The sequence below is a fragment of the Doryrhamphus excisus genome, chromosome 11 (assembly GCF_030265055.1).
Source record: "Doryrhamphus excisus isolate RoL2022-K1 chromosome 11, RoL_Dexc_1.0, whole genome shotgun sequence".
NCBI classification, from domain to species: Eukaryota; Metazoa; Chordata; class Actinopteri; order Syngnathiformes; family Syngnathidae; genus Doryrhamphus; species Doryrhamphus excisus.
In genome coordinates, this window is record NC_080476.1 from 4,695,300 (window position 1) to 4,722,736 (window position 27,437).

The following is a 27,437-nucleotide window of genomic DNA, read 5'->3' on the forward strand; positions in this document are numbered from 1 at the left end:
TACTTTATAAATATTGTATTTGTGTTAAATCAACCACATCATTAAAAGGAAAGCATTAGTTGAGTGATGTTCTGATTTTCCGCCAAGAAAGAAAGAATTACCATGGCTATTGACAAATGAAATTCATTCTATTGAGTTACATAATGTGACTTTAGATCATAATCAAGTCATGTTATCCACTGCGAACTTCATGAACCCATCATGAAGCCTGGTGGACACTAAAGGGACTGCAAAAAGACTGACTGACTGCAAGCTGTCCCAATACGTCTGTGTCCATGAAGGCAGCACTATACTGTATATTTGTGTTTGATGACAAGAGTTTCTCCAGGTCTTCGTCTTTGACTTCCCCCATTCTCTGACGTGTGCTTTCTTCGGGTCTAAAAGGGGAAAAATTATTCTTAACAACCCTTCTTTCATATAGGAAGTTTCCCACCTGAGAGGAATGAGGTCGTCTTCACAGGTCACGTTGAGATGCTGAAGCATCGTATGGAAGCACTGGAAAGACAGGTGCATCACAAGTGTATGTGTGTGTGTGAGTTTGAGTCTGTGCAGTGCCGCTTATTTGCATGCACACACCTGTGGAGGCGGAGTCAATTTGCTGTCCTGCATGAAGCTTCTCCCAGCCTGCTGAGTCAGGTCCGTCAGGTAATCAGAGCTCTCCTTGCTCCTCTCATGGATCTCCCCCACCTTCACCAAGGGCATGTGACAGACGGCTGACCATGAGACATAGACGTCATTAAACTCACCTGCGTCTCGTATATCGAACACGCCTGGCTCTCGTGTCGTAGCGCTGACTCAAAGTCTCCTTTGCTGTGGTGCAGCAAGGCCAGAAGATGATGGCTGCATGGAGGACACAAACATCTGAATGTTGAAAGAGACCTCCACCACGACCCACCATCCTGTACCTGTGTGCGTGCTTCATGGATGTGGCACCATGGTACTTGGAGGTGAGAACTGAGGCATTGTGCAGGAACTTCAAGGAGAGGTTCAACTCCATCAGGCCATGAAGGACCACACCCAGCATGCTCTGAGGACAACAGAACGTTTCATCTCTCTGTCTTCAATAAAACATTATTTCGATGACATTTGAAATGCAAACATACATCCAGCTGTGCGATGTGTGGATGATCATCTCCGGTCACCAGCAGGGTGAGGTAGCGAGCACGATACAGCAGATGCAGAGAGGTGCAGTGTTGGCCTGCAGCCACGCAGTACAGCGCTAGCCGGGTCTGCTTTACACAGGGGCAACATTAGCATTAGCTAACATGTACACGAGAAGCTAGTGGCTTGAACAGCGACACGTAGCTCACACGTGTAAGCATTAGCTAGCTGGAGGTTCAGTGGCACTCACGTAGTCATGTATGGTCTGTGGATGATCGACGCCTCGTATTCGCTCGCTGCTTATCACTGCCCTCTCCTGGTGGCTAACAGCCTGATACAGACACAACATTTATACTGCTCACAGCCACAAGGGGGCATACATTCATGATATATGGAAATTGCTATGATTGATTGCAATGGCCGTTCTGGACAACTGGGGTTCCCCGGCAAAATTTGGCCCATAGGCCCATAGCTAGTTAATAATTGATGATGTTAGTGTTTGGGGCTTCCTATTGCAGCCACTGAGGTGCCATATCGGGAGAAATGCCACTGATAGGCTGAGACCACTAAGCGGTCCTAGTTAGTGCATTATGTACTTACATGTGCATGCTGTCCTAGCGTGTAGCTGAGTCGTCCCAGCAGACGCAGGCATGTGCACGTGTCCTCGTGCAAGGCCCCACACACACTAGTGAAGAGCGTCAGAGCTTTGCTGACCAAGTCTAAGGCCGCACTGACATGCCCTGTAAACAATCCCACCACACCACCGTGATGACTGCTGGAACCTACGTCATATAATGCACACATGCATGTGACCGGCCCCGCCTCTCACCGCGCTGCACGGCTGCATAGGCGTGCTCCAACAGCCAGGTAGCGCTGCTAGCCGTGTATTTGACATGCTTGACCCCAGGCAACATGTTGACCACATCCTCCTCTCCAAAGATGGCACACATTCGAGAATCCCATGTGTAGTCCCTCATGCGCACCTGAGGGGACGTTATGAAGATTCTAGAACTTCTAGGGTTTTGGTTGACTTTGTGGATCAGACCTGAACGCCAGTCTTGATGGTGAATTCTCTCAGCAAAGAGACCCTCTGCAGACCATAGTCCTCCATGACGGCCCTGAGGATAGAGAAGACACAAGTCACACTTTGTCACAGTGTCTCACGTACACGGACACACACCTATCCAGTGTGTAGTGGTAGTAGTCCTCGGCATCAGCCCTGATGCTGACCCACAGCTCGCTTGGGGTCAGTCTGGCCCAGGTTGCGCTCGCGGCTCGTCTGCAGTGGCTGCGGTGGCGGTGGCGACTCCTGCGGCGAGAGAGTATCTGGTCTGAGGAGTCGAGCGTGGAGGACATGAGGAGACAGTTGAGGAAGTGGCTGACGGCAGCAGAGAGAGTCGCATGTTCCACTTCCTGCTTGAAAACACCAGTGACCTTATTAAGACAATGTGGACAAATCAAACTTACGACAAGACATTCACCTGAAGATACGTCCTGAAGACGTGCTTCGCACTTCGGGTGACCATGTCGCTGACACACACCCTCTGTGAACAAGAAGAAATGTGTTCAAACCCCTCCAGGCATCCCTTTGTACACTGACAACAGAAATGTGTCTTCCCACAAACTTGGATGTATGCAATTGTCCAACAATAGCTTAGCTTGATGGCTAGCGCTCATTGAGCAGACTCTGGTTTCACCCTCAGGTTTGTGCAGGGGCAGACATACCTGGACATGATGGTGTTTCCGGCTGTCCTCCATCTTGTCCAGCTGCCTAAGCAAGGTTCCCAAATAACGAACGTTCACGCCCCGCTGATGAAGCACTGATGTCAGAGTCAATCCATCCATTGGCGCCATGCGGTGGTCCAGACAGTCCTGCAGCTGCACACACACACACACACACAAATGTCCACTTTGTGCATGGACATGAACATGACACAGGTGGAGGTGAGCGAGACAAACCACAAGTGGAATCTGGCTGGAGAGAAGAAAAGCAGCAGCGTCCCAAAGCAGGCGACGCTGACAGTTGAGGTCCTCAGCAGGCACAAAGCGGACACCTGTGGTGGAGACACCTTAAAGACAAGAAGATGCTGATGTTCTCTTTTTGACGTCATGACCGTACCTGGGGAGCAGAGGTCAGGGTTGAAGCGGATGTCAAAGTCGCTCACTGATCCTCTGTCATGATCTACAGAACAAAAACATCTATCATCTATCAGGTAAGATGTTCCCCAAGGATGTGGACGTTGTAGTTGTGATCAAGTCTAATCACTTGTGTCTTTTCGGTTGTCAAGAGGTTCTTCCCACTCTGAGGCCCCTCCTTCCTGATGCTTTCCCGCCATCTTGCGATTCCTGTCACACCTGAAACAGAAGGTGCTAGATAAAAAGATCACCCAGCACCGTGATGTCTCCTCTCACCTGTGCTGGACAAAGGCGTCCATCAGTTCTGGTCTCAGGTTGGCCAGGCTGTGATGATGTCGCTGGGGATAACCAAAGCTCTGGCATTCCTTTGGAACCTCCTCCATGTTGACTTGTGTTTCCTCTGAATACTGGAAGTTAAGGTCCGCAGGGAAGGTCCTCAGAAGGTCCAAGATATAGTGTCTGCCATCATTACCCAGAATGCCTTTAGTTTCCACGCCAGAATAGAGTTCAACTGGGGTGTCATCCTGGTCCAGCACCTTGTGGGGTTGGACTCTTAGAGGTTTGCTGGCTTTTTCCAGAAGCTGCACAAACCTGCAGGAGACATTTCCATCAGGATGAAGAAGCTAAGCTGCCTGACGTCAGTGTGTCCAGTTCTTCACCTCGGGTGCGTCATAATAGTTTTGCCATGGTCAGTAGAACCATATAGGACGCTTTGCTCCTGGTTCTTCTCCAGAATCCCAGGAACAATCGTCTGGGCGATGACACGGAATCCACGATAGTCCACCACCGCTGCCCCAAGAGTGTGTAGACCATCTGTGTCTACAGAGGTGTACGCCTGCAGGGGACATGTCCTAGTAGTCATCCCATCACCACAAAGGACATGAAGTCTTGTTATGACTACCTGAACTCCTCTCAGGTCACAGCTGGCAGCAGCGTGTGCGGCAGCGTCGCCCCCTAGTGGTCTGTAGTGCTGCGCTATGTCACGGGCCAGGCTGAAGAAGATGTTGTTCCAGATGAACACCTGCATGTGAGGAGGCTCGCCCGGGTTCAGCGGCATGACGTGACCGTCAACAACTGCCACTGCTCCTTTTCTGGAAGCTTCTACAAAGTCTCTGTTGGTCTACAAGAAAGGACAACACCTCGGTCTGCACTTCAAGGACGTTCTAGATGGACCATATGGGCATGATACATCAGAGAAGACGTTTAAGAATCAGGACCTCACCTTGAATAGGACCCTTTCTCGATGTAGACAGTCCTGTGGGGAGTTTCTAGGAAGTTCTCTCGCTCTCTGCAACTCCTCGTTCCAGTCACGACTCTGCATACACCCCATGGTCAGCATCGGCACCAGAACCACCTCCAGCATGAGACCATTGAGCTTTTCCAACCTGTCCGGCCATGTGCTGATCTTGGCCTACGCGACTGCCGTGGACATCTTCTACCCTGATGCATTCCCTACTGTGGTCTTCATGAGGGGCCATCCAGGTGAACACTGGGAAAGGTGCAACCATCCGCTCAAAAGGATGCTGCTGGATCCTGGTACACAGGAAATGTTTCACAGACTTTGACTCTTGTGTGAGGGTCACATGATGCTGCTTCCTCACCTGCACTTCTGCAGACTGCTGAAGTTCTTCTTGAAGGCAGGACTGACCTGACTCAACAGCTCCACTAATGAGTGGCAAAGGATTGTGGGAAGTGCGGGTTTGGGGTTGAAGGTGAAAGCCGTTGACCTGCAGGATGAATCCAGTGATTTCTGTCCTCGAGCAAAGATTTGATAGAAGACTCACTGGTTGAGATGGAAGCCGCGTGTGGATGACGTGATGTTGACTTCTTGTCCCTCCATGGTCACAGCATGGAGATACATCAGGTCTCCATGCATCTTCCTGAACCCTGGAGGAGGGTTCCAGCTGCTGTATGTCAACACCCTCACACAATGGAGATGCTGCTCAGAGCAGAAAAGCCTGAGCTTCATTCAGCACCGATAGAAAGATCATCCCTTCTTTAGTACGCCACAACACACCTTGGAGTCGTTGTGGACAGGATGCAGAGGAAGAAGAGGGCGTTCGAGGCCTCCAGGAAGAAGGAAGTCAGGAGGAGCCCACCTGGATCCCTTATTGTTACCATCTGGAAAGTGAATATGGAGGTCAGGACATGCATATAAAGAGAGGGAGCAGCAGGAGAACGTTGTTACCCATGCTCCTATCTCGGGTAAAGCAGGTGAGGTGAGACACAGAGCGTCCATTAGCTCCATTGAAGGCCTCTGTGGGGTCCAGGCTCCTCAGAAGCTCCTGGACGCGCCTCAGATGGAAGCGAGCATCCCGTACGGAGTAACTCTCTGAGTCAGGTGGTGAATAGATGATGATGAAGTGATGATGTCCTTCCCACTCAGAAGTTACAACGTAGAGAAGAAGTAGCTACCTTCTACCACCTTGACCATGCCTCCACGGAGACCCTCGAAGGAGCTCAGCTGCTTGGCAGGGTCCAGCACGGTGTTGTTCAGACGGAGAGAGAAGCACGTGCGATGGCAGGTCAGGTCATGATCCATCAACATCTGCTGAAGCTCTGCCACAGACATCTGGCCTAACACCTGAAAGTCCACAACTACACACATAGCTTCAAGCTTCCTGGTGGAAAGGTGGAAAGGAAGATCTCCTTTCAGTCATGAGAAGACATGATCAGTACCTGAAGCTCTAAGATGTCTGATCTAGGAGGTTGAATCCTGACAGTGAAGGTCATCTCTTGAAGGTTGATGATGTCGTCGTCCGCATCTTCTGCTGGCAACCTCTGCTCAGCTCTGGCCACCTCCTCATGTGATGTTTGGGTCTTGGACTGTAAAAGGAAAGATCTCTGCTCTTTTCCTGTCTTGTGGTCTCTGTGAGTGTCTACCTTTTCTTCTTTACTGATGTCCTTTGCACCCGCTCCTGGCACATCTTCAGACCACAAACTCACTGCTGTTGTCTTGCAAGCTAACCTTCTGTTAGCATCGTCATGATCTTCTTGCACCATGAAGATCTCCTGTGTCACCTTCTCGACTACAGTCGCCGTGTGGACTGCCAACCCCACCTGTGGCTCGTGCTGCGTTTGTGTCTCCACCTCCGTCCGTTTCCCCTCCTCCTCCTCAGACACCAGCAGACACACCATGGGTTCCACCATGGTGGCGTCCCCCTCAAGGTGACTGCTCAGGACAATGTCCGGGTAGAGGAAGTGCTCAGGGTGAGCTGCATCTGGGATGTTGGTGGAAACGGTGAGGATGTCGTCCTCCGAGTCAGCAGGCGTGGTTGTGGAGGTGGAGCTGTGGTCGCTGTCTGGGCTGGACAGCAGGGGAGACCTCTCGGCCATTCCCCCTGATGGCTCATCCTTACACTTACAGAACCCTGAGAGCATGTGGCAGCACTGGACCATGTTACCCATGATGCTTTGGGGGCAGACGGGGGGGGGACTTTTAACTGCAGCTGAGGTGTGGTTTTTTTACTTAACTAGTGAGGGGGCGTGGTCAGTTGGGTTGTGACATCAGCGGTGGGCGTGGTCAACAGACAGGGACACGCGCACTCCCTGCTGAGCAAGGTCATGCCCATTAATCTCAATGACTTAGCTGCGCTAGCTTGTGACTATTATGGGATATTGTAGCAGAGATCAACTTACAAGTCTTCAGAGGCTAACGGTAATCACTGCCGTTTTGGACGTGTGGAAACCCTGCAACACACACACACACACACACACACACACACACAAGTTGAATGATGCATAAAGACTTTGTGTTGACAAAAAGTGAAGAAAATCCAGCATAAAACCTACCGAGTCATCTTCAACATGTCTGCTATTCTTCTTCATTAATCATTCCTCACCATCAAGCATGTGTGCGCGTGTGTCAACCTTTCAGGCGCATGCTCGTTCGCGTCCAGCAGGGGGCGAACTCTCAGCAAAACACGTAACTTGTAATGTAACTTCCTGTGTTTGTCTCTCGTCAACCTTGAGCGGAAGCGCGTACACGTTAAGTGCGTGCATGCGGTCGTCTGTCAGCGTCCCGTCCCGCCAGGGCCGTAGCACGTCGCCGTCCCGCCTACTGTCACTCCCACTGGAAGGCCGCTGCTCGGTTACCATGGCAACGCTGCAGCGCCGCATTAGCAGTCTGAGCACAGCGTGCGAAGCCTCAGCGGGAAGGTTCTAGAAGGGGACGCTGGCTAAGAGACAGGGGAGGTCTTCCATGGCGACATCAGCTGTTACTTCTCGGGAGAGATTTCAAAATAAAAGCAGCAAAATACCTGAAAAGTCCAAATTTTAAACTTCAAGGCTTTTCATTAAAAGTCGGCAAAAACAACAAATGAAGTATCGTCACGACTTGTCATCAATTTAATAAACTTCCTGCTAAAAAGCGCTCACTTTGCTAACACCTGGGAGGCGGGGCTTCTGCTACATCATCAGACAATCAGCATCCTCTTTCTCCATGTCAATCCCAACTCCCAAGACACTTCCTGAGCATACAAGTACAGGAGAGTTCCTCTTGTCACATCATGCTTCTAGAACGTTCTAATTAGGCGTGGCTGGAAGTTGACTCCGCCCATTCGCCATCATCACAGTGCCGTCTCTCCCTCTGCAGTACCCATGTCCACCCTCCCGTGCAACCCATCCTCGTCCATGTCCTCCCAGTCATCCTCCCCCTCCTGCAGTCTGATTGGCCGGTTCCAGCGGAGGAGGCGGTATCTGAGGGGCACTAGAAAGAGGGCAGGGTCAGGCATGGAGTGTGGCCTCTGAGGTGATGTCACTCTCTCCTGGGGGACACATGCTCGGACCCGCTCCTCCCTTATACTGTGCCTGGCTGAAGGGTGGCTGGGAGAGGCGGGAGGGGGCGGAGTCAGAAGCCAGTCTGCAGCCTCCACCTCATCCCCTTCCTCTCCTCTTTCCTCCTCCTGAGGGGCAACCCCTGTGCTGCTTTGCTGCTGTACGAGTTTGGCGCGTGCGGCGTGCAGCTGATGGTACAGGGTGGACGTGGCAGCGTTCTGGCGCTGCAGCTCTCGACTCAGCACCGTGATCTTGTGGCTGCGACGCTTCAGCTCTTCCAAGAAGTGTCGCTCCTCCTCACGCAGGCTCCGCCCCAGCTCAAGTGCCCGCGCTTGTCCAAGGTGCAGTTCCCCGCGAGCGGCCACCATTATGCATTGCTGCTCCTCCAGGAGATGCTGTGCCGCCTGGCAGCGCGCTGCTAGCTCGGCCTCCTCCTCTGAGACAGATGCAGACACGTTAAAAAAACAGAATCAGAAATTTCATAAATGAAACTGGGAATTGCAATGCCCAGGTGCCATGCAGAGATGCCCCCTAGTGCCTGTGTGTAGTATTGTGATGACGTCACAGCACCCTGACTGGATAGTAAGTGCTTTTAATGATGCAGCATTATGTGATTATATGACCTCTGACCCCCATGTTGACCATGTTATCACTTCGGAGAAAGTTGCTTGCTCTGTTGTCATGACAACAAGGAGTCAGAGTTGATGTCTCTCACCTGTGGTGATTCTGTCAGGGAACCTGGAGTCCAGCTCTCGACTTAGCTCTGTCCACGGCAGGCAGACACACACAGATAGAAAGTAATGAATGACTGCAGTGTGTGTATGTGTACGTGCACTGTGCGTGCGTGTACCGTGGCAGCGCCTCTTCAGGTGTGTGATCTCCACGTGCAGACCAGCCAACAGTGTCACGTGCTCCTGTTTGAGGAAGACTATTCCTCTGTGCACACTGGCCACGTGCTGCTCCAGCTTGCCCGCGTCCATGACGGCCGCGAAACGACGTGCACGCGCAGCTGCTGGTGGGAGGAAGGATGCGCGTCCGTGTACGCACCACCAAAAACAACACACGCTCACGCTCCTTTGTTTTGTGCACGAGAGCCGTTCACGTTGATAATGTATGTGTGCGTATGCGCGTGGCCTACCTGACGTGTCGTTGTTCTACCGTGGCAGACAAAAGGTCCACGCTAGACGTCGCGTGTGCGCGCTCCCGAGCGTCGGCGGACGCGCAGCAGCAGGCTGTCTTCGCGTTGAAGCGGCTGAGAATGAGGCACATGAGGGTGATGAGGAAGATGAGCGTGAGGACAAATAACCTCGTTTTCACCTTGTGTGCACGCGCCTAGGTGACACAGCCAGACCCGTGCACGATGAAACTGTGATGTGTGCCAGGAGGAGACTAGTGCCACCCAACGGCAGGAGGAGGCACTTCACGTCAAGGTTCCATAAGGTCTGGTATGGAGATCTCAGGGATAGAACACGCCAAAATAAATCCCATGATATCACATCAACTCCATAAAGAGAGAAATTACTGTAGAGGGGCAGCTTCCTTTAATGGTTTAATATGATATAACAGAAAATAGAACCATGCAGTGTACCCCCCACACAATACTGCTTGGAAGACTTTCAAAGGAACAGTATGTGTCTCTCAGGACCGTCCAGATGTGAAGTGTTTGACCAGGCTGGGTGACTGAGGACCAACTTGTGGACCAACATGTTCCTCAGTCACACGGAGTAGAGGCACAGGCTGACTAGGCATGGTGGTCTCATAGAAAGGGCAGACTTTAAGGTGGGCAGACATCAGGGGCTCGTTCTTCATCTGCCATGAGTCCACCGAGGAGAAGAGACGACTGAACTCCCAAACCTGGACAGACGAGTAAGAGGTTAGCCTCAGAGTCCTGAAGGATTCAGTCAAGCAGAGAGTGGTCGTACAGGTTCAGCTGTCCACCTGACAGCCCCCTTGGGGCCTAATGTCCTCTGCCAGCGCAGCGTGACCATCCCTCGGCCCGGCAGCAGAGAGGAGCAAACCTGCCTCATGAGGCGGGACACCAGAGCCAGCTGGGACAGGGACAGGCTGTCGAGGAAGCTGGCCATGTGACACAGGACCTCGTAGGGCAGTGCGCTCAGAGCGGACCCCTCGCCCCCACCAGCAGTTGCCGCTGAAGGTTCTTGTGTGGGACGCAAGTTGAAACTGCGTAGGTGCTGACTGAAGAAAGAGAAGCTCAAAAGTTTAAAGAGGAAATGACCTCTAACGCCACCCAGTGGTTTGTAAAAGCGTTGACGCTGACATCGTGATAGAGAAGGTCAAGTTGAGAAATGGGGCGGCACGGCGGTCTGGTGGTTAGTGCGCAGACCTCACAGCTAGGAGCCCTCGGCCATCTCTGTGTGGAGTTTGCATGTTCTCCCCGTGCATGCGTGGGTTTCCTCCGGGTACTCCGGTTTCCTCCCACATTCCAAAAAACATGCTAGGTTAATTGGCCACTCCAAATTGTCCATAGGTATGAATGCGAGTGTGAATGGTTGTTTGTCTATATGTGCCCTGTGATTGGCTGGCCACCAGTCCAGGGTGTACCCCGCCTCTCGCCCGAAGACAGCTGGGATAGGCTCCAGCACCCCCCGCGACCCTCGTGAGGAAAAAGCGGTAGAAAATGAATGAATGAATGAATGAAGTTGAGAAATGTATTCCAGAACTTGGAGTTATGTTAAAGAACATGAGCATCACATGAGAACATCGCCTTAGGGAACATGTTAGTGGTGTGTACAGACATGAAGCAATGTGTATTAAACATAAAAACTCTGACTTGTAGGTGACTAAGGCGTCATGGTTGGCAGGTCGGAACCTCCTCCAAGTGTACGTGCAGCCCAAGTAGGCCAGGGGGCACCTCTGCTCGAACCACCCGCTCAGACACGACTGAATGTCAGCGTGGACATTCCTGAGGGACACAGGACGCAAAAATAAGATCATCATCCATCGGGAAGACCGCCGTGTTTGCCATTCTTACTTGACATGTGAGGAGAACTCCCGACGCAGAAAGCTGTGGCCGCACAGGAAGTTGAAGACACAACTGGTTCGGTTGTGTCGGCCGCTCACGCTCTCGTCCTGCAGTCTCAAGTAGAGCTTCAGCGGCCTGCCAGATGTTACCTCCGCCAAGGTGATGTCACGCTTAAATGGTGCAGAGCGGAACGAGTATGTTTGAGTTCCCACGTCCACATAGAGCCCGTCTGCTGCTTTGGACTCACTGATCTGGAAAAACATCATCATTGATATTCATGATGTTCATAAATGTGGTTTAGCTGTGTTGCATTGTGGGTAATGACGAGGTAGTCACCTAACCTTGTGCCCTCTGACCTCCCTCTCTGCGTATCCCAGCAGAGTGTCAGCTGCTTCATCGCTAAAGAAGTCTTCCTCGCTGACTTGGAGCTCAGACGTGTCCACGCTGCGAGTCTCACTGAGGGCTCGGGCGGCGGTGTCATACAGATGAACTCGACGCCGGTAGTGGTAGCTGTCTGGAACCTACAGGAGATAGAATGTGAGCGTGACATTCTTCCAGAAAACATGATGCACGTCGATGGAGATCACCTTGAAGGAGCGCAAAGTCTGGACGGGAATGGGCTCCAGGCTCCCGTAGACAAAGTCCTTCTCTCGGGGCGTACACGCCTCAATTTGTCCAAAAGCAAGTAGCATGCGGCCGTGATGGACCACGTACATGTTGTACTCATGTGGGCTCAGCTCCTGGCCCAGACGCTCCAGAACCCCCTCCTGCCACGGCGCCAGGCCTGTCTTGCTTGTGTCTGGAGGTGGGAATGTCTCTGCACCAGCAGCGTCTCCTTTTATGTCCACACTCATGTTCTTCCCACCTTTCTCTGGATCTTCGTCTCCTTTATGAAGCAAGTCTTTCTGGCGGGGTCGAGAGTTTGGTTCTGATTGCATTTGCCTTGCCTCAGCCAGCGCACAGCCGCCTTTGTCCATCCCAAACATCATCTCACTCAGCTTCAGTTTCTCCTTGCTGACCACCAAAGACCCTCTCGCTTCACCTGCATCTGTCTCCATGGTGACCACGTCCTCACAAGCGCTGTCTTCTTTAGTGAGTGACCCTGTGGGACACCATCAAGTTAGAACAGGGGTCGGCAGCAGCTCTCGGCTCCAGAGACGCATGCGGCTCTTCAGACAGAATTTGAAATGTCTGACTTACTGCAAGTCTGTGAATGCATCTCCATGTCCAATAGCATCTCAATGCTATTGATATTGATGTAAGAACTGAAGTGAAAACTATGGAAGTTGCTAGATATCAGCTCCAAAATTATAAGCTATTTTTGTTATCATCATTATATCTCTCCAAACAAATGTAGCTTCGGTTGCACCAGGCATTAAAATTGAAAAATAAAATGAAAAAAAAAGATGGTCTAATATTTTTTTTCCATGACTGTGCATTGGATTGACTTTAGCATCTTTAATAAATGACAAAATAAAATGTATCAAGATGGCCCCCTGCATCCTTCCATTGTTCAGTATCTCTGGAAAAAGTTTGGACAGCCCTGGTCTAGGGTCTACCCAATTATTCCATTAATGGAAACAACAAGCTTCAGACTGAGAAAAGAATCACTAGTTGCAGCCCTAATTAAGTTAGAGGATCATGTTAAAGAACATCAAGTCAAAGGTCATCACACTAGAGAACATTATTAGCGAACATCACGTTAGAGAGCATCACATCAGAGAATGTCATGTGCGAGAACGTCATATGAGACAACATCACCATTGAAAACATTATGTAACGTCACATTAAATATCAAATCAGAGAACGTGTTGGGAGAACATTGTGTTAAATACATAACATGAAGCTCGAGAACAGACTGCACGGTGATCCGGTGGTTAGCGCCGAGGCCACACAGGTAGGAGACCCAAGTTCGAGTCCACCCTCAGGCATCTCTGTGTGGAGTTAGCATGCGTGGGTTTTCTCCGGGTACTCCGGTTTCCTCCCACATTCCAAAAACATGCTAGGTTAATTAGCGACTCCAAATTGTCCATAGGTATGAATGTGAGTGTGAATGGTTGTTTGTCTATATGTGCCCTGTGATTGGCTGGCCACCAGTCCCGGGTGTACCCCGCCTCTCGCCCGAAGACAACTGGGATAGGCTCCAGCATGCTTGTGACCCTCGTGAGGATAAGCGGTAGAAAATGAATGAATGCTATTGAGAACAATGCTAGGGAAGATCACATGAGGTAATGATTTACCTTCATGTATGTTTGGGCAGTCAATCATCTGTCTTATGGCGTCCACCTGTGTCTCCTCCTGCTGTTCTTGAGGGTCCATCAGTTCAGGGAACAGGGGTTTCATCTTCAATCGGGCAAATAGGTCTTCCTGATCCACCAGCGCCATGGCAACATCCAGGGCCTCCTCCTGGCACTCATTCTCTTTCAAGACGTTCTCCTGTAGGCATTGCGGGCAGTGCGGGTCGGTGTGGTCGGCGGGCCATCGGTTCCACTCCACGCTGCAGACCACCACGCTGGCAGGACACACCTGCAGGTGGGCTGCCTGCTGGGAGCGTCTGAGGTGGGCCGGGCAGCCATAGGCGGCATTGAGGCAGGGCACATTGACTTTGGGGCACAGCAACATGTGCTCCTCTTCTTTGCACAGGTGGAAATGCACCCCACAGAGCAGGCGGCACGAGACCAGCGGGCAGCACACACCGGCCTCCACTGGCGCCCTGCATCGTCTGCTATAGCAGGAGGTGCAGTGAGCATGTTGGCACCCCCTGCTGGCTGCACGGCACCTACTCTGAGTTGAGAGGAGACACAAAAACGATGGGCGGAGTCAAGGTTATGTTTGACACTTCCACAATAAAACTACAAAGCAACATGTGACACAACAGGACAACATTAACAGCATGAAACATGCGATGGCGACATGAAGCAACACATAATGACACACCGTAACATGACAGCATAGACACAAGAACATGTAATCTTACCATCGCTCAGTCCTTTCTGCCTGTCCTGTAAACACACAAAGACAAGGAGACACAAGAGAAAAGTTCCTTATTCTCTGACCTGTAAAGACCGTGTGTGTGTGTGTGTTAAAAATAGAGGAGGCGTGTAGGGAACATGAAATGCTCCCCAGGAGGTCAAAAAGTGGCAGCAGGAGGTTTATGTTACCAGCCTTGTTCAAATCGAAGCCTGTGTCCTCACTAAAGTGGTAAATTCAAACATGAATGTATGAACATGTGAATGTATGAGAAAGTGAACATATGCCCGTATTATTAACATGTGGTGAAAGGGTGAGGCCTCAGGCGTGTTTATGGCAGCTGTCAAACTGGAGGGAGGAGTCAGTGAACCTGCCGAGCTAATTTTAAGATGAACGAGATTCCTGCTGGAGAACCTCAACAGCAAACATCTTGAAACCTTTTCACTGGAGACAAAACGTCCTGTGACTTCCTGTTTGCACATTTGTCTTTCTATGCAGATCTATATAGACTGGATCTACTCTGAAGCAGCTCCGGCAAAACTTTGAGCTACTCTGAAGATGGTGAGTCACACTTTGTGTAAAGCAAAATACAACGTCTTGTATTGTTTATTATTTATGTATTTTCTCCTCCTCCGCTCAGAGTGGGTCCCATAAAGCCAGCAGGGGGTGCCAGCATGCCCACTGCACCTCCTGTTGCAGTAGACGCTGCAGGGCACCAGAGGAGAGCGGCATGTGCTGCCCGCTGGTCCCATGTTGTCTGCATTGTGGGGCGGTCTTCCACCTGTGCAAAGAGGAGGAGCACCTGTTGCTGTGCCCCAACGTCAACGCCCCCTGCCTCAACGCCGCCTACGGTTGCCCCGCCCACGTCAGACGCTCCCAGCAGGCGGCCCACCTGCAGGTGTGTCCCGCCAGCGTGGTGGTTTGCAGCATGGAGTGGAACCGATGGCCCACTAACGACGCACACTCACACCCCAACCCAGAACTGCACTGGAACCTGCTGAAGGAGCACCAGCAGGGGGTAGGCCAGGACCCAGACCTGGACCTGGCCTTGGCCCTGAAAGACCAGGACAATTTGTTCCACTCACTGAAGATGAGGAAGCTTTTTCCTGAACTGACACGTAGCGTTGGCGAGGAAGAGGAAGAGGAGAGGAGGAAGGAGAGGGAGAGGAAGAAGGAGGAGGAGGAGGAGAAGAGGAAGACCGCCAAGAAGGAGGCATCAGGAAAGACTTGGGAGTCTTTCGTCACCTTCGACCTCAACACTCCACCTGAGAAGGAAGATGAGGATGATGAGGAAGAAGAGGAGCTCACACAGGAGGAGAGGGAGGCTCTGGCCAGGGGGGGTATGGGCGTGAGTGACGCCCTGCTGGAGAACTACAACGCATGGGAGAGCATGTTTAGCATGGCCATGGGGGGCTGCAGAGAGGCCCGAGAGACGGCAGCGACAGACAGGGGCCACCACCAGGCAGCAGGTGGGGCCAAGAGGCTGGGTGCCACCATGGCGGGGGAGACAGCCGGCACCTGCACACAGAAGGGCTTTGACTGGGGGGGGGCCTCCTTGTACCGCCCGCCCAGGAAGAATAACTTTGAGTACGGACACCTGGAACCCATGAAGATTATCACCGTGAGGACCTTCAAGGTTCCTAGCAGCTTTTCCGCAAAGCAGAGTCGCATCCGCAACCCAGGGTTCTACAAGCGGGAAAGCAAGGCCGTGTCAGGTAGGCCGACACCTGCGACCTGGGGGGGTTGCCAGAGGACATGCCCATCTGGGAGGAGGTTCAGGTGACCCTTCAGAGCTAATCGACACTATACACTCCAGATCAAAATTTTAGTTCTTAGGTAGTTCTAGGTTCTAGATTGAAAATATAAAAGAAGAAATGGGAGTGAGACAAAAATGTTGAAGATTCATTTTGTAATTCATTACAAACAACCCAAAAAGTTACATTACGTATAAGCTGATCAAAGTTTTAAGACCCCCGGCCCCTTCATAATTTTGGGTGCTTTTTCCTTCGATTGAACAATGGAGCTTCAGGTTGTTCAGGGGCGTCAAATGGCAACTAATTATGTGGAAATGTTACAGGGACTGTAACATGTATTCATGACTTTTGATCTGTGTGGCAATTATTGGGGTTTTCAACAGGACCACGCTGAGAAAGGGCTTCTTTCAGAGGAATAACGTCACTCTTTTGGACCATCCCGAAAAACCAATTGAGAACTTTTAGGGATGGATGGCAAGGGAAGTTAAACACAAATGGACATCAGTTCCAGACTGTGGATGCCCACTGTGAAGCCATCTTCATCACATAAAGCAGGGGTTCCCAAACTTTGCCAACTCAAGAATATCTGCGGCCCACCTTTGTCCTATAAACAGTTCATAGACGAAATGTTGTGTTCTCAGCGCACTTAACTTATTATTATTATTATTATTATTGTCATCATCATTCATTCATTCATTTTCTACCACTTTTTCCGCACGAGGGTCACGGGGTGCTGGAGCCTATTCCAGCTGTCTTCGGGCGAGAGGCGGGGTATACCCTGGATACCCTGGTCGCCAGCCAATCACAGGGCATATATAGACAAACAACCATTCACACTCAATTTGGAGTCGCCAATTAACCTAGCATGTTTATGGAATGTGGGAGGAATTTGGAGTGAAACTCCACACAGCACAGAGATGGCCGAGGGTGGAATTGAACCCTGGTCTCCTAGCTGTGAGGTCTGCGAACGCTAACCACTAGGCCGCCGTGCCCTTGTCATCATCATTATAATAAAGATTCAGGATTGAAATGAAAGCAAGGGGATAAAGGAAGCCCAAACTTTTAATCTGTGGTGTACACACAAGACAGAAATCATTCTCATACTTTTCATAACTGCATTCAAGACTGAATTATTTCTCAAACAAACTTTTCCTCATAACTGTGATGTAGTAGCCTACATTCAAGACGGAATTCATTTGTAAACCTGTCATCACAAGACAGAATAAATTGTCAAACTATTCATTACAATGTGATTTAAGACAGAATACATTCTCTCAGCGCAGCTACAATGTTTCAGCGCTTCATTAGACAGCACCTCGGAGCACAACAGGCAGACAGGTTGTACGTTGTCCTCTGGCCCAACACAAACCAAACAATATGTACTCACTGGAATATTTCTGATGACACCTCTTTTTTGTTTTCAGTGATTCCTTTTGATTATAGTTTTCATTTTATGCTTTTTCTGTTTTTGTTTTTACATCCGTAAGCCACAGCTCCATTTTTCCCGCCAGTACATACGACGTGCTCCTCCGTTTGTGACTCCCTGGCATGATGACCAGAGAGCTACGTTCCAAACATAAACTGTAAGGTTCCTAAAATATTGTGACAGGTCAATAACACTCAATAGGTTATTACTTAGGCCTATAAATATTTTTTTAATCGTGCAATAAAGATTTTACAATAAAAATAATTTTAAAAATAATATTTGCAAAAGGGGCTGCACGGCGGACGAGTGGTTAGCGCATAGACCTCACAGCTAGGAGACCAGGGTTCAATTCCACCCTCGGCCATCTCTGTGTGGAGTTTGCATGTTCTCCCCGTGCATGCGTGGGTTTTCTCCGGGTACTCCGGTTTCCTCCCACATTCCAAAAACATGCTAGGTTAATTGGTGACTCCAAATTGTCCATAGGTATGAATGTGAGTGTGAATGGTTGTTTGTCTATATGTGCCCTGTGATTGGCTGGCCACCAGTCCAGGGTGTACCCCGCCTCTTGCCCGAAGACAGCTGGGATAGGCTCCAGCACCCCCGCGACCCTCGTGAGGATAAGCGGTAGAAAATGAATGAATGAATGAATATTTGCAAAAATTAATAATATTTTTAATGACCTCTCATGGCCCAACTGCAGTACCACCACGGCCCACCAGAGGGTCGCGGCCCACACTTTGGGAATCACTGACATAGAGGAAACGTACTTTTGAGGTCATTAAAAAAAACGACGACGCTCCTCCTAATTGAGTGCTTTTTGTAACATTTGAGGACTTTTGATCAGCTGATGAACATCCCATTTCAGTTTCATGGTTGCTTGCCATAAATTGCTTAGTCCAATTTTTTCTACATCACACTCCCATTTCTTCTTTTTGCATTTTGAAGCTCTACTTCGAACTTGAACTTGAATGAAAAGGTAAATGCTTTAGAGTTTTCAACTGGTCTTAAAATCATCAGGAGTGTAGTGTATATGGGGGGGCGGGGGGGGGGGGCGCATGTGCATTGTATCCAGGAATTATGTCCTCCATCATCATCGTCATCATGAGACTTACATCAAGTGTGCTCCTCAGGCCTCCTTGCTGTGCTCGCTGGAGAATGAGCAGCGAGGTCACCTGATCGCAGAGAAGGTGTGTACGGATGGTCTCCTGCAGGATGAGGGCACGCAGACGTACAACTTCCTTTCAGCTCCTTTCGGTAGGAACACATCGCTGGGAGACCTGATGGCCAAGAAGACGGCAGAGCTCCACCTCCAACTGCAGGTGGAGAGTGTGAGCAGCCGCCACCACAAAGCCAGCTCCGCCTTCACCTCGCTGTGTGGACACGCCTTCCAGAGGAGGGAATATGCTGCACATTACAAGTTGGTTACCTTGTCGTCACTGCGTGGATGTGACGTCAGTCTCCGTCTACGGAGTATCCAGATGAATTCCAGGATAGTCATTTGCATATTGCTGTTCTGATGGTATGATGCAGAAACGTGCACAGCGACATCCAGATGTGCGTGAATGGCTGGTTCCAGCAGAGATGTCCGCTGGCGTATTTGGGCTGCACCTTCAGCCAGAAGAGGTTCAGACCATCTAGTCAGGAGGCCAGCGTCATCTTCACGTGAGAACTCATCAAAAATGACCTGTAAAAATGAATGTACCTGACGAAGCTTTTGATGATGTGGATCATCTTCTTCAGGGAGGATCTGGGCTGCTTCCAGCTGCGTCCCACCATCCCACCCGTTGGATCTCCCTACAATTCCTCAGGCGGACCCACTCTGAGCTTGCTGCCATACGAAGTCCTGTGTCATATAGCCAGCTTCTTGGACAGCCTGTCCCTGTCCCAGCTGGCTCTGGTGTCCCGCCTCATGAGACAGGTGTGCTCCTCTCTGCTGCCGGTCCGAGGGATGGTCACGCTGCGCTGGCAGAGGACGTCCGGCCCTCAGGGTAGGGTCAGTTGGAAGGCTGAGCAGAAGGTGAGAGGAACATGTCAGATGATGTCTTCAAGCTTTGTGGACAGGCGGTGAGGTGGTACTAACATGTCCTTGTCTGCAGGTGTGGCACTTCAGCACAGCCTTCTCTCCCGTGGACAATTGGTGCTTCCGGGACGTTCCGTCCATGTCAGAGCATCTGAGGGTGTGTTCTTACTACGAGCGAGACTCCAGGCTAGAGCAGGTGAAGCTGCCACCCCTTGAACAAAAGTGAAAAGGGGTGCAATCCAGTGATTGAATTCATAGACTAGTCAGTCACAATCAAGGGACTTGAATGTCTTCAATCACAATATGACATGACATGTCATTATGTGTCAAAATAAATAAATAAATAAATCTTATCAGCATTTCCCTAGATATCAATGCTCACAACACAACCTCATTATTTATCTACAACAATCATCCATCACTCAACATTCGTCAGTGACAAGGCTGGGGCCATGCTGCCTCGCTCTCACGGTTCATACAGGTGGTACCTGGTTGAGAAGTGAATGTGCAAGCCTGGACACTTGGACAAAATGGAGTTGTTGCAATAAACCATTAAAAAGGAGAGAATGAGTATGATATGTATTGGATTTAGCATAGCACTACACTTCCAAATGTCACTCCTTTGAGAACTAAGTGCACAGTGTACACAGTACAAGTGTTCCATTTGAGAGCCTCTTCCACTAATTTCCACTGCTATGGGTTGCTAATTAGCCACCAGCATGGCAACTTTTGAGGGTGGTAAGTGTCCATTACTGTACCATTTTGACCGTTTTGAGCGCAACATCCGGTTACTGACAGTACATTGCATTTAGCCATACTCAATGTGAACGCACTTATGTGTAAATACGGCAGTGTGCTATATCTATGTATATACACTCACTGTAATGTATATCTCTCTTGGGATCGCAATACTACTACAACACAACTGTGTTCCCTGTGTTGAATACTGTGTATTACTACTGCTACTACAAGTGCTGCTACTTGATGTGTGTGTGTTGCATTATAATGCCTTCAGGGAAGTGTTTACATTTGAAATGAAACGACATGTGAGTCACCTCCATGCAGGTGGTGAGCATCTTAAATAAAAGTTGGTACCAAAGCGTGCAGGTTGTTCTTTGTTTGGCTCCATTCACAGCGATCGCTGCCTGGTCAGCATTTTCCACACAAAGCCGGTTGCCTCTGCCTGGAACAACAACACAGTCGCAACGTGAGCACGGACATCAACGCTTCACTCGCTCCGTCAGAAGACACTTTTTTTTTTAAAAAAGACACGGGTCCAATAGTCCACACTTTGAAGGCCTGGAGGCGGATGAAGCTTAGATATAAAAATGTTGCCACGGACACCATCTGGGATCCCATCACTGAGCTGATGAGATGAATGACGTGTGACGGACGGTCAGACTGTGTCAGTGAGAAACATGGCTGCCAACCAACCACGTGAGTCACCCGGGTCAGAAGTTGTATGGACTTTCATTTGACACTACTCCTGTATGTTATGTGTTCAGACCATCAGGACTTTGTCAACTCTGACCCAAACGACTCATCAGAGGAGCTTGTCCAAGCCGTTTGTCTGGAATCAGACCTGAAGGATGGACAGTGAGTGTGAGATGGACCTCAAGGTTCTGTGTTTACTGAAGGGGCTTGCTAAAAAAAAGTGTGTGTGTGTACTGTACATGTCAGGATGTTAGAGGTGGAAGTCGGTCACCACAGTGTTCTGCTGACCCGCAGTGAGGGTCAGTACAGCGCCACAGGGAACCAATGCACACACTATGGTGCTCCTCTTAGTAAAGGTGAGTACACATCCACACACCATCTTCATGTGGAAATATATATGATTATGTGCGTGTGCTCAGGCGTGATTTCAGGGCACCGTGTGCGCTGTCCGTGGCACGGTGCCTGCTTCAACGTGCACACTGGTGACGTGGAGGAGTTTCCTGGCATGGACTGTTTGCCTTGCCACAAGGTGCACATGCCTCTCAGACCCCCCCACCCCCCAGCCCCACACTCACCATCATCACAACTTTTTGTCTCTTGAAGGTGATGATCCACAACAACAAGGTTTATGTGTCCGTCAACAAAAATGTGAGTTGTTTCTCCAACTTTGTGTGTGTGTGAGTGTACATACGTGCTGATGTGTGTGTGTGTGTGTGATGCTGGTTCAGATGTTAGAGCAGCAGAGAAGAATGAAGAAGATGGGTGCTGCTGTGTCAGGGGTCACTCATACCATGCTGCTGCTGGGGGGAGGTGAAATACACACTTTCTGTGAGCTGCTGTGGTCACCTTTGACCCTGCTGTTTGACCTCTGGTTACACACACACACACACACACACACACACACATACAGGGGTGGCGTCACTGATTTGTGCTGAGACGTTGCGCCAGGAGAACTTTGGAGGAAGAATTGTCATGGTAACCAGAGACGATCTTCTGCCTTATGACAAGACACGGCTCAGCAAGGTGCGAGTGTGACACAAGCGTTAAAAAACTACAACACAACTATTGGTACAAGGGTGTCCCCTCCCCCCAGGTGATGAACGTGGACAGTGAGAGCATCCTGCTGAGAAGGATGGACTTTTACCACAAATACGACATTGAAGTTCAGCTACAGAAGGAAGTGAGTCTACTCTGTGTGTGTGTGTGTGTGTGTGTGTGTGTGTGTGTGTGTGTGCGCAGTGTAAATCACATGCACACTCACTCTGGCTGCAAAGGCACTGTCTGTAGACACGAACGAGAAGACGGTGACATTTGACGACGGCTCTGTGCAGCGTTACGATCAGCTCCTCGTCGCGACGGGCTGCAGGTAACAACGTCACAACAAACACACAACGGTTATTACATGTCGTGCATTTGAGTCAGTGAGAGTGTTTTATGTAGAGCTAAAGGTCTGGACGTTCCCGGAATGAAGCTGGACAACATCAAGAAGCTGGAGTCACCAGAGGACGCACGTCAAATCCACACCTCCTGTCTGGGCTGTGATGTTGTCCTTGTGGGAACTTCCTTTGTTGGTAAGAAACAACAACAGAGCCACAATAGAACCGCGAGTGGAGCACTGTGGAAAGAAAGACCACCACAGCTGGGTCTCAATTTGGGCACTTCTGTACTCAGTTAGAAGTGCAGCAAAATGCAGTGCACTGTCAGTACCTACAGAATGTTGAGTGTGATGAGTGAAAGGTGAGCGGACACCTTCAATAGTCACCATCTTGGCTACGTAGTAGGCATAGCCAGTACGTGCAGTAATGGATTTGGGAGCACATGACATTGTTAGAATGTGTACAGTGTATACAGCAGACTTATCAAAGTACAATACTCCACTTGACACCACCCATGTCGACCTCAGGCATGGAGGTGGCTTCCTATTTGATTGACAAGGCTTCCAGTATCACGGTGATCGGCAGCAGCGAGCTCCCCTACCAGAACACGCTGGGACCTGAGATCGGCCGAGTCACCATGACGGTAAGCACGACGCAGAACAATGTGTCATGTGACATCACAGCAAAGCCTGACTGAGGGCGTGTGGCTCCAGTAGATGTTGGCCGAGAGGAACGTAACCTTCTACATGAATGACAACGTCAGTGAAGTCAGGGGCGTGGATGGAAAGGTAAGTCACACTCATTTGGGAGAGGTCACCTCCAGGGTTCAGAGGTCATCGGTGTGACTGATTCTTCAAGGTCAACCAGGTGGTGCTGAGGAGTGGGAAGGTCATCCAGGCTGACATTCTGATCGTGGCAGTCGGTACGTAGATTCTCAAGCACGCAGTGACCACCATCACATGATTCAGCCTTTCTGCTTTCTGCCTGCAGGCACCCTCCCAAACACGGAGTTCCTGCGCGGAAGTCCAGTCAAGTTGGACTCCAGGAACTTCGTACAAGTGGACAAGGTCAGCGTCAGGTTGATGATGATGATGGGTGACCTTCACCCCCCTCTTACAAATGTTCTCTCCCACAGCACATGCGCACCAACGTGCACGGCGTGTTCTGCGGCGGTGACGTGGCTACCTTCCCTCTGACCATGGCACGGGACCGACCCGTCAACATTGGACACTGGCAGATGGCGCAGGCGCACGGTGACTCTCAGTGTGCATACATTGACACCTTGAGAATGATGAGAATAATCAAGATGGCTATGATAAGGGTGACCGTGGGATTGACAAAGAGAACGATGATGACCACAATGATGATGGCGGAGAGGAGGAGGATAACAATGATAGTCATGATGATGGTAATGAGGATGACAATGATGAAGTGGATGATGGTGACAATGAGGGTTATGATGATGAGGCTGATGGTGGAGACGATGATGATCATGGTGGTGATGATGGGGATGAGAATTATGATGAGGACAATCATGACGGTAATGATGGTGACAATGAGATGAGAATAGTGGTGATAATGATGCTGGAGATGAGGATGAATTGTGATGAGGATGATTATAACAATGATGGTGATGATGAGCATTACAATGGTGGTGATGATGGGGATGAGAATTGTGATAAGGATGATCGTGATGGTGACAAAGAGTGGTGGTGGTGGTGGTGATGATGAATTGGATGAGAATTGTGATGAGGATGATCATGATGGTAATGATGGTGACAATGAGATGAGAATAGTGGTGATAATGATGCTGGAGATGAGGATGAATTGTGATGAGGATGATCATAACAATGATGGTGATGATGAGCATTACAATGGTGGTGATGATGGGGATGAGAATTGTGATGAGGATGATCGTGACAATAATGATGGTGACAATGAGATAATGGTGGTGGTGATGATGGGGATGAGCATTGTGATGAGGATGATCATGACAATAATGATGGTGACAATGAGATAATGGTGGTGGTGATGATGGGGATGAGCATTGTGATGAGGATGATCATGATGGTAATGATGGTGACAATGATATGAGAATAGTGGTGATAATGATGCTGGAGATGAGGATGAATTGTGATGAGGATGATCATAACAATGATGGTGATGATGAGCATTACAATGGTGGTGATGATGGGGATGAGAATTGTGATGAGGATGATCATGATGGTGACAAAGAGTGGTGGTGGTGGTGATGATGATGGGGATGAGAATTGTGATGAGGATGATCATGACAATAATGATGGTGACAATGAGATAATGGTGGTGGTGATGATGGGGATGAGCATTGTGATGAGGATGATCATGACAATAATGATGGTGACAATGAGATAATGGTGGTGGTGATGATGGGGATGAGCATTGTGATGAGGATGATCATGATGGTAATGATGGTGACAATGAGATGAGAATAGTGGTGATAATGATGCTGGAGATGAGGATGAATTGTGATGAGGATGATCATAACAATGATGGTGATGATGAGCATTACAATGGTGGTGATGATGGGGATGAGAATTGTGATGAGGATGATCATGATGGTGACAAAGAGTGGTGGTGGTAGTGATGATGATGGGGATGAGAATTGTGATGAGGATGATCATGACAATAATGATGGTGACAATGAGATAATGGTGGTGGTGATGATGGGGATGAGCATTGTGATGAGGATGATCATGATGGTAAGATGGTGACAACGAGGATGTCGGTGGCGAAGATGATGATGGGGATGAGACTTGTGATGAGGATAATCATGACAATAATGATGGTGACAACAAGAATAGTGGTGGTAGTGATGATGGGGATGAGAATTGTGATGAGGATGACCATGACGATAATGATGGTGACAACAAGCATAATGGTGGTGGTGATGATAATGGGGATGAGCATTGTGATGAGGACGATCATGATGGTAATGATGGTGACAATTAGATGATGGTGGTCGTGGTGATGATGATGATAAGGATGCCGATAGTTGGTGGTAACATTGGTGATGATAGTGATGGTGATGTTTGTGGTGATGATGATGTCGGTGATGATGGGGATGAGAATTGGGATAAGGCTGATGACGACAATGACGTTTATGGTTACGATGGTGGTTAAGATGTTGGTGTTGATGGTGATGACAGTGATAATGATTGGAATGACAACTGTGATGAGGATGATAATAATTATTATGTTGATGCTACTCGTGATGATGTGGATTATTGTTTAGGGCGGATAGCAGCTCTCAATATGCTGAACAAAAATCTTCCACTCAAGTCTGTTCCGTTCTACTGGACCATGCTGCTGGGGAAGAGCATCCGCTACACAGGTGGGCCATCATAGCGTCTTACACAACGTGTAGATAACCATCAATTTGTTTATTATTGATTATTATTATTATTGATGGGTTGTAACCATGTGACCCGGTGGCCGTCCAAATGCGGTATGTGTGGACAATGTTTGGCAGATGAAAGCAAGTAAGGGTGCATGTTACAAAGATGACCTGATCCAATTGTGTGAGTGTGAATGGTGTGTTGCATAAAGACATGAAATCGTGGAAAACAGGGTGATCAGCAGTGAAAGCTTATCTTCCGCATCCGATAATAATGAAGCAGAGCAAAATAATGCTTTTAAGTAGCTGGCTGACTATCTGTGTTCTTACACTAAGTCAGTCTGCATGAATACATTCTTCTACGTGTCAATCATTTCCCTGCACAGTTTTTCCAAGGGAGTGTAATAATTTGATGCAAACAACAAAGTCGCGACTGTTATCTTGCTTTGCGGTTTGAATCGGCCATTTATTTCTACATATATTTTAGACGAATGAAGGTGTGTGTTCTGATATTCTTGTGTTAATGACGAGTGGAGACTAAAAACACTAAAAATTAATTGGACTATACATCACACCATATTATGGAAAATATGCCCACCATTTGTTGTGAGCAGCGAATGCAAACAACGTTACACGCCCCCCGGCGGCAGAAAGCGCAGACTGTGTGTGTGTGAAGTAGTGTGAGTAATGCAACACTTCCTCCTTTTGCTGTAGTTATGTGTTTATCAATAAATGCCTTGTAGCATGCTAATGTAGCTGCGTTGCAATGTGCAGGCTACGGGGAAGGATACACAGAAATAGTCATGAAAGGAAACTTTGAGGACAGGAAGTTCCTGGCATTGTACATCAAGTGAGTGCTGAACAAACACACACAGGTACACAAACATTTTTACCGTGATGCTCTAATCTGCATCCTTGAGCAGGAACGATGAGGTCATAGCGGCGGCCAGCTTGAACTATGACCCGGCGGTTTCTGCGGTGGCTGAGAGGCTCGTATCAGGACGGGCCATCACCAAGGACGAAGCTCTGTGAGCCAACACACACACACACATACATTAAAACATGGACACACACATAAAGAAACATTACTGTCTGTGTCAGATCTGACGACCTGAGCTGGCTGCAGTTGTCTTGATGATCACATGCCTCTAGCTTGGCGTCCTTCACCAGGTGGACTTGCGGACTGAAAGAGTGCAAACAACACATACCTCACCTTTTTAGAACTTTTTGTTTAGACAACATCATCTTTGCGGAGCGTTACACTTCAGGGATATGGAGGACGTCACTGCACGTCCCTCCCCAACACTACACTCAACCTGCCGGGTGCTTTTTAGGAGGGCAGGGTCAAAAATGTGCAGAAGGCAAATCTCTGTATGATTGACAGTCGAGAGAATATACAATGTCATTAATGTCTCTTTTAGGCTGTTTCATCGAGTCATTTCATTTTAATGTCCAATTATTTATTTCTTTATGCTCACTTTGAACATACGGTAACATGAATTCAAACCCGTTGTTGAAACATACCCAGTGGACACTTTATTAGGCACACCACCTAACTGCATCCAATAAGAAAAGACCTCAGATTAACACTGTATGATTACATTGGTGAAGCAAGAATTATGAATGCCTAATGAAGTAGCCACTTCAAATGAATGTGATTATTTGCTACTTTACCAAGCCCTAACTTATAAAATATATTGAAGCTTTGTTAAAGTTCAAATGTTTACTATGAAAAGCCCTGCTTTGTTTCCAATCAAACTAATGTTGTATTTAATTATGAATTAAAACAACAGCACTGTTTCAGTGTCTTTATTTGCTCTTCTACCACCTACCGTCCAGCAGTGGTACTGTAAGCTGGGAGTTAAATAGCATTTATAATCAATATTCATTCATTCGTTCATTTTCAACTGCTTATCCTCACTGGGGTCACGGGCATGCTGGAGCCTATCCCAGCTGACTTCGGGCGAGAGGCGGGGTACCTTCTGGACTGGTCGTCAGCCAATCACAGGGCACATATAGACAAACAACCATTCACACTCACATTCATACCTATGGACAATTTGGAGTCGCCAATTAACCTCGCATGTT

General features: G+C 49.0%; 5 protein-coding genes across 18 annotated transcripts in view; 2 read left to right on the forward strand and 3 right to left on the reverse strand.

Annotated features, from left to right (window-relative positions):
- Nucleotides 1-455: 455 nt before the first annotated feature.
- On the reverse strand, nt 456-7,795 carry LOC131138575 (clustered mitochondria protein homolog). Its single transcript, XM_058087604.1, has 27 exons — nt 7,030-7,795; nt 6,877-6,927; nt 5,917-6,789; nt 5,653-5,821; nt 5,426-5,569; nt 5,255-5,358; nt 5,022-5,176; nt 4,839-4,964; nt 4,623-4,770; nt 4,460-4,552; nt 4,139-4,357; nt 3,897-4,072; nt 3,514-3,828; nt 3,368-3,456; nt 3,221-3,283; nt 3,061-3,155; nt 2,827-2,979; nt 2,583-2,645; nt 2,282-2,514; nt 2,147-2,219; nt 1,931-2,084; nt 1,702-1,841; nt 1,352-1,432; nt 1,104-1,232; nt 906-1,027; nt 577-840; nt 456-495 (listed from the first exon to the last, which is right to left on the reverse strand). Exons 3-26 carry the CDS (start codon nt 6,643-6,645, stop codon nt 690-692), a joined length of 3,924 nt encoding a protein of 1,307 aa, XP_057943587.1. The 5' UTR covers nt 6,646-6,789; nt 6,877-6,927; nt 7,030-7,795; the 3' UTR covers nt 456-495; nt 577-689.
- A 10-nt stretch (nt 7,796-7,805) lies between these two features.
- LOC131138271 (coiled-coil domain-containing protein 92-like) lies at nt 7,806-8,993 on the reverse strand. Its single transcript, XM_058087067.1, has 3 exons — nt 8,864-8,993; nt 8,729-8,776; nt 7,806-8,449 (listed from the first exon to the last, which is right to left on the reverse strand). Exons 1-3 carry the CDS (start codon nt 8,991-8,993, stop codon nt 7,806-7,808), a joined length of 822 nt encoding a protein of 273 aa, XP_057943050.1.
- Nucleotides 8,992-27,437, reverse strand: part of LOC131138577 (F-box only protein 40-like) — a 29,776-nt gene continuing 11,330 nt past the window's right edge. For 5 of the 14 annotated variants that reach the window (XM_058087615.1, XM_058087610.1, XM_058087614.1 and 2 more), the window contains 16 exons: nt 26,461-26,532; nt 26,243-26,375; nt 21,862-21,960; nt 20,262-20,349; nt 19,227-19,377; nt 18,849-19,152; nt 18,573-18,754; nt 18,259-18,459; nt 13,974-13,998; nt 13,237-13,780; nt 11,584-12,098; nt 11,338-11,517; nt 11,006-11,247; nt 10,805-10,936; nt 9,936-10,209; nt 9,038-9,867 (listed from right to left, as the gene is read on the reverse strand). In XM_058087615.1, the coding sequence (XP_057943598.1) occupies nt 9,652-9,867; nt 9,936-10,209; nt 10,805-10,936; nt 11,006-11,247; nt 11,338-11,517; nt 11,584-12,098; nt 13,237-13,780; nt 13,974-13,976 (2,106 nt within the window). In that variant the 5' untranslated portion in view covers nt 13,977-13,998; nt 18,259-18,459; nt 18,573-18,754; ... (4 more) ...; nt 26,243-26,375; nt 26,461-26,532 and the 3' untranslated portion in view covers nt 9,038-9,651. The other 9 variants (XR_009132111.1, XR_009132110.1, XR_009132107.1 and 6 more) reach the window with 9 other exon arrangements.
- Nucleotides 9,123-19,392, forward strand: LOC131138272 (F-box only protein 40-like). The gene is given in 9 exon segments (XM_058087068.1): nt 9,123-9,134; nt 9,222-9,247; nt 9,399-9,405; nt 14,640-15,677; nt 15,680-15,745; nt 18,277-18,563; nt 18,677-18,808; nt 18,887-19,163; nt 19,243-19,392. Coding segments are annotated over 9 exon segments (1,995 nt in total).
- Nucleotides 20,417-27,097, forward strand: aifm5 (apoptosis inducing factor mitochondria associated 5). Its single transcript, XM_058087630.1, has 19 exons — nt 20,417-20,603; nt 20,672-20,762; nt 20,847-20,956; nt 21,020-21,129; nt 21,204-21,248; nt 21,329-21,410; nt 21,511-21,623; nt 21,694-21,780; nt 21,875-21,966; nt 22,041-22,171; nt 22,504-22,619; nt 22,693-22,764; nt 22,835-22,898; nt 22,967-23,043; nt 23,112-23,229; nt 25,248-25,346; nt 26,124-26,199; nt 26,273-26,377; nt 26,451-27,097. Exons 1-19 carry the CDS (start codon nt 20,585-20,587, stop codon nt 26,482-26,484), a joined length of 1,641 nt encoding a protein of 546 aa, XP_057943613.1. The 5' UTR covers nt 20,417-20,584; the 3' UTR covers nt 26,485-27,097.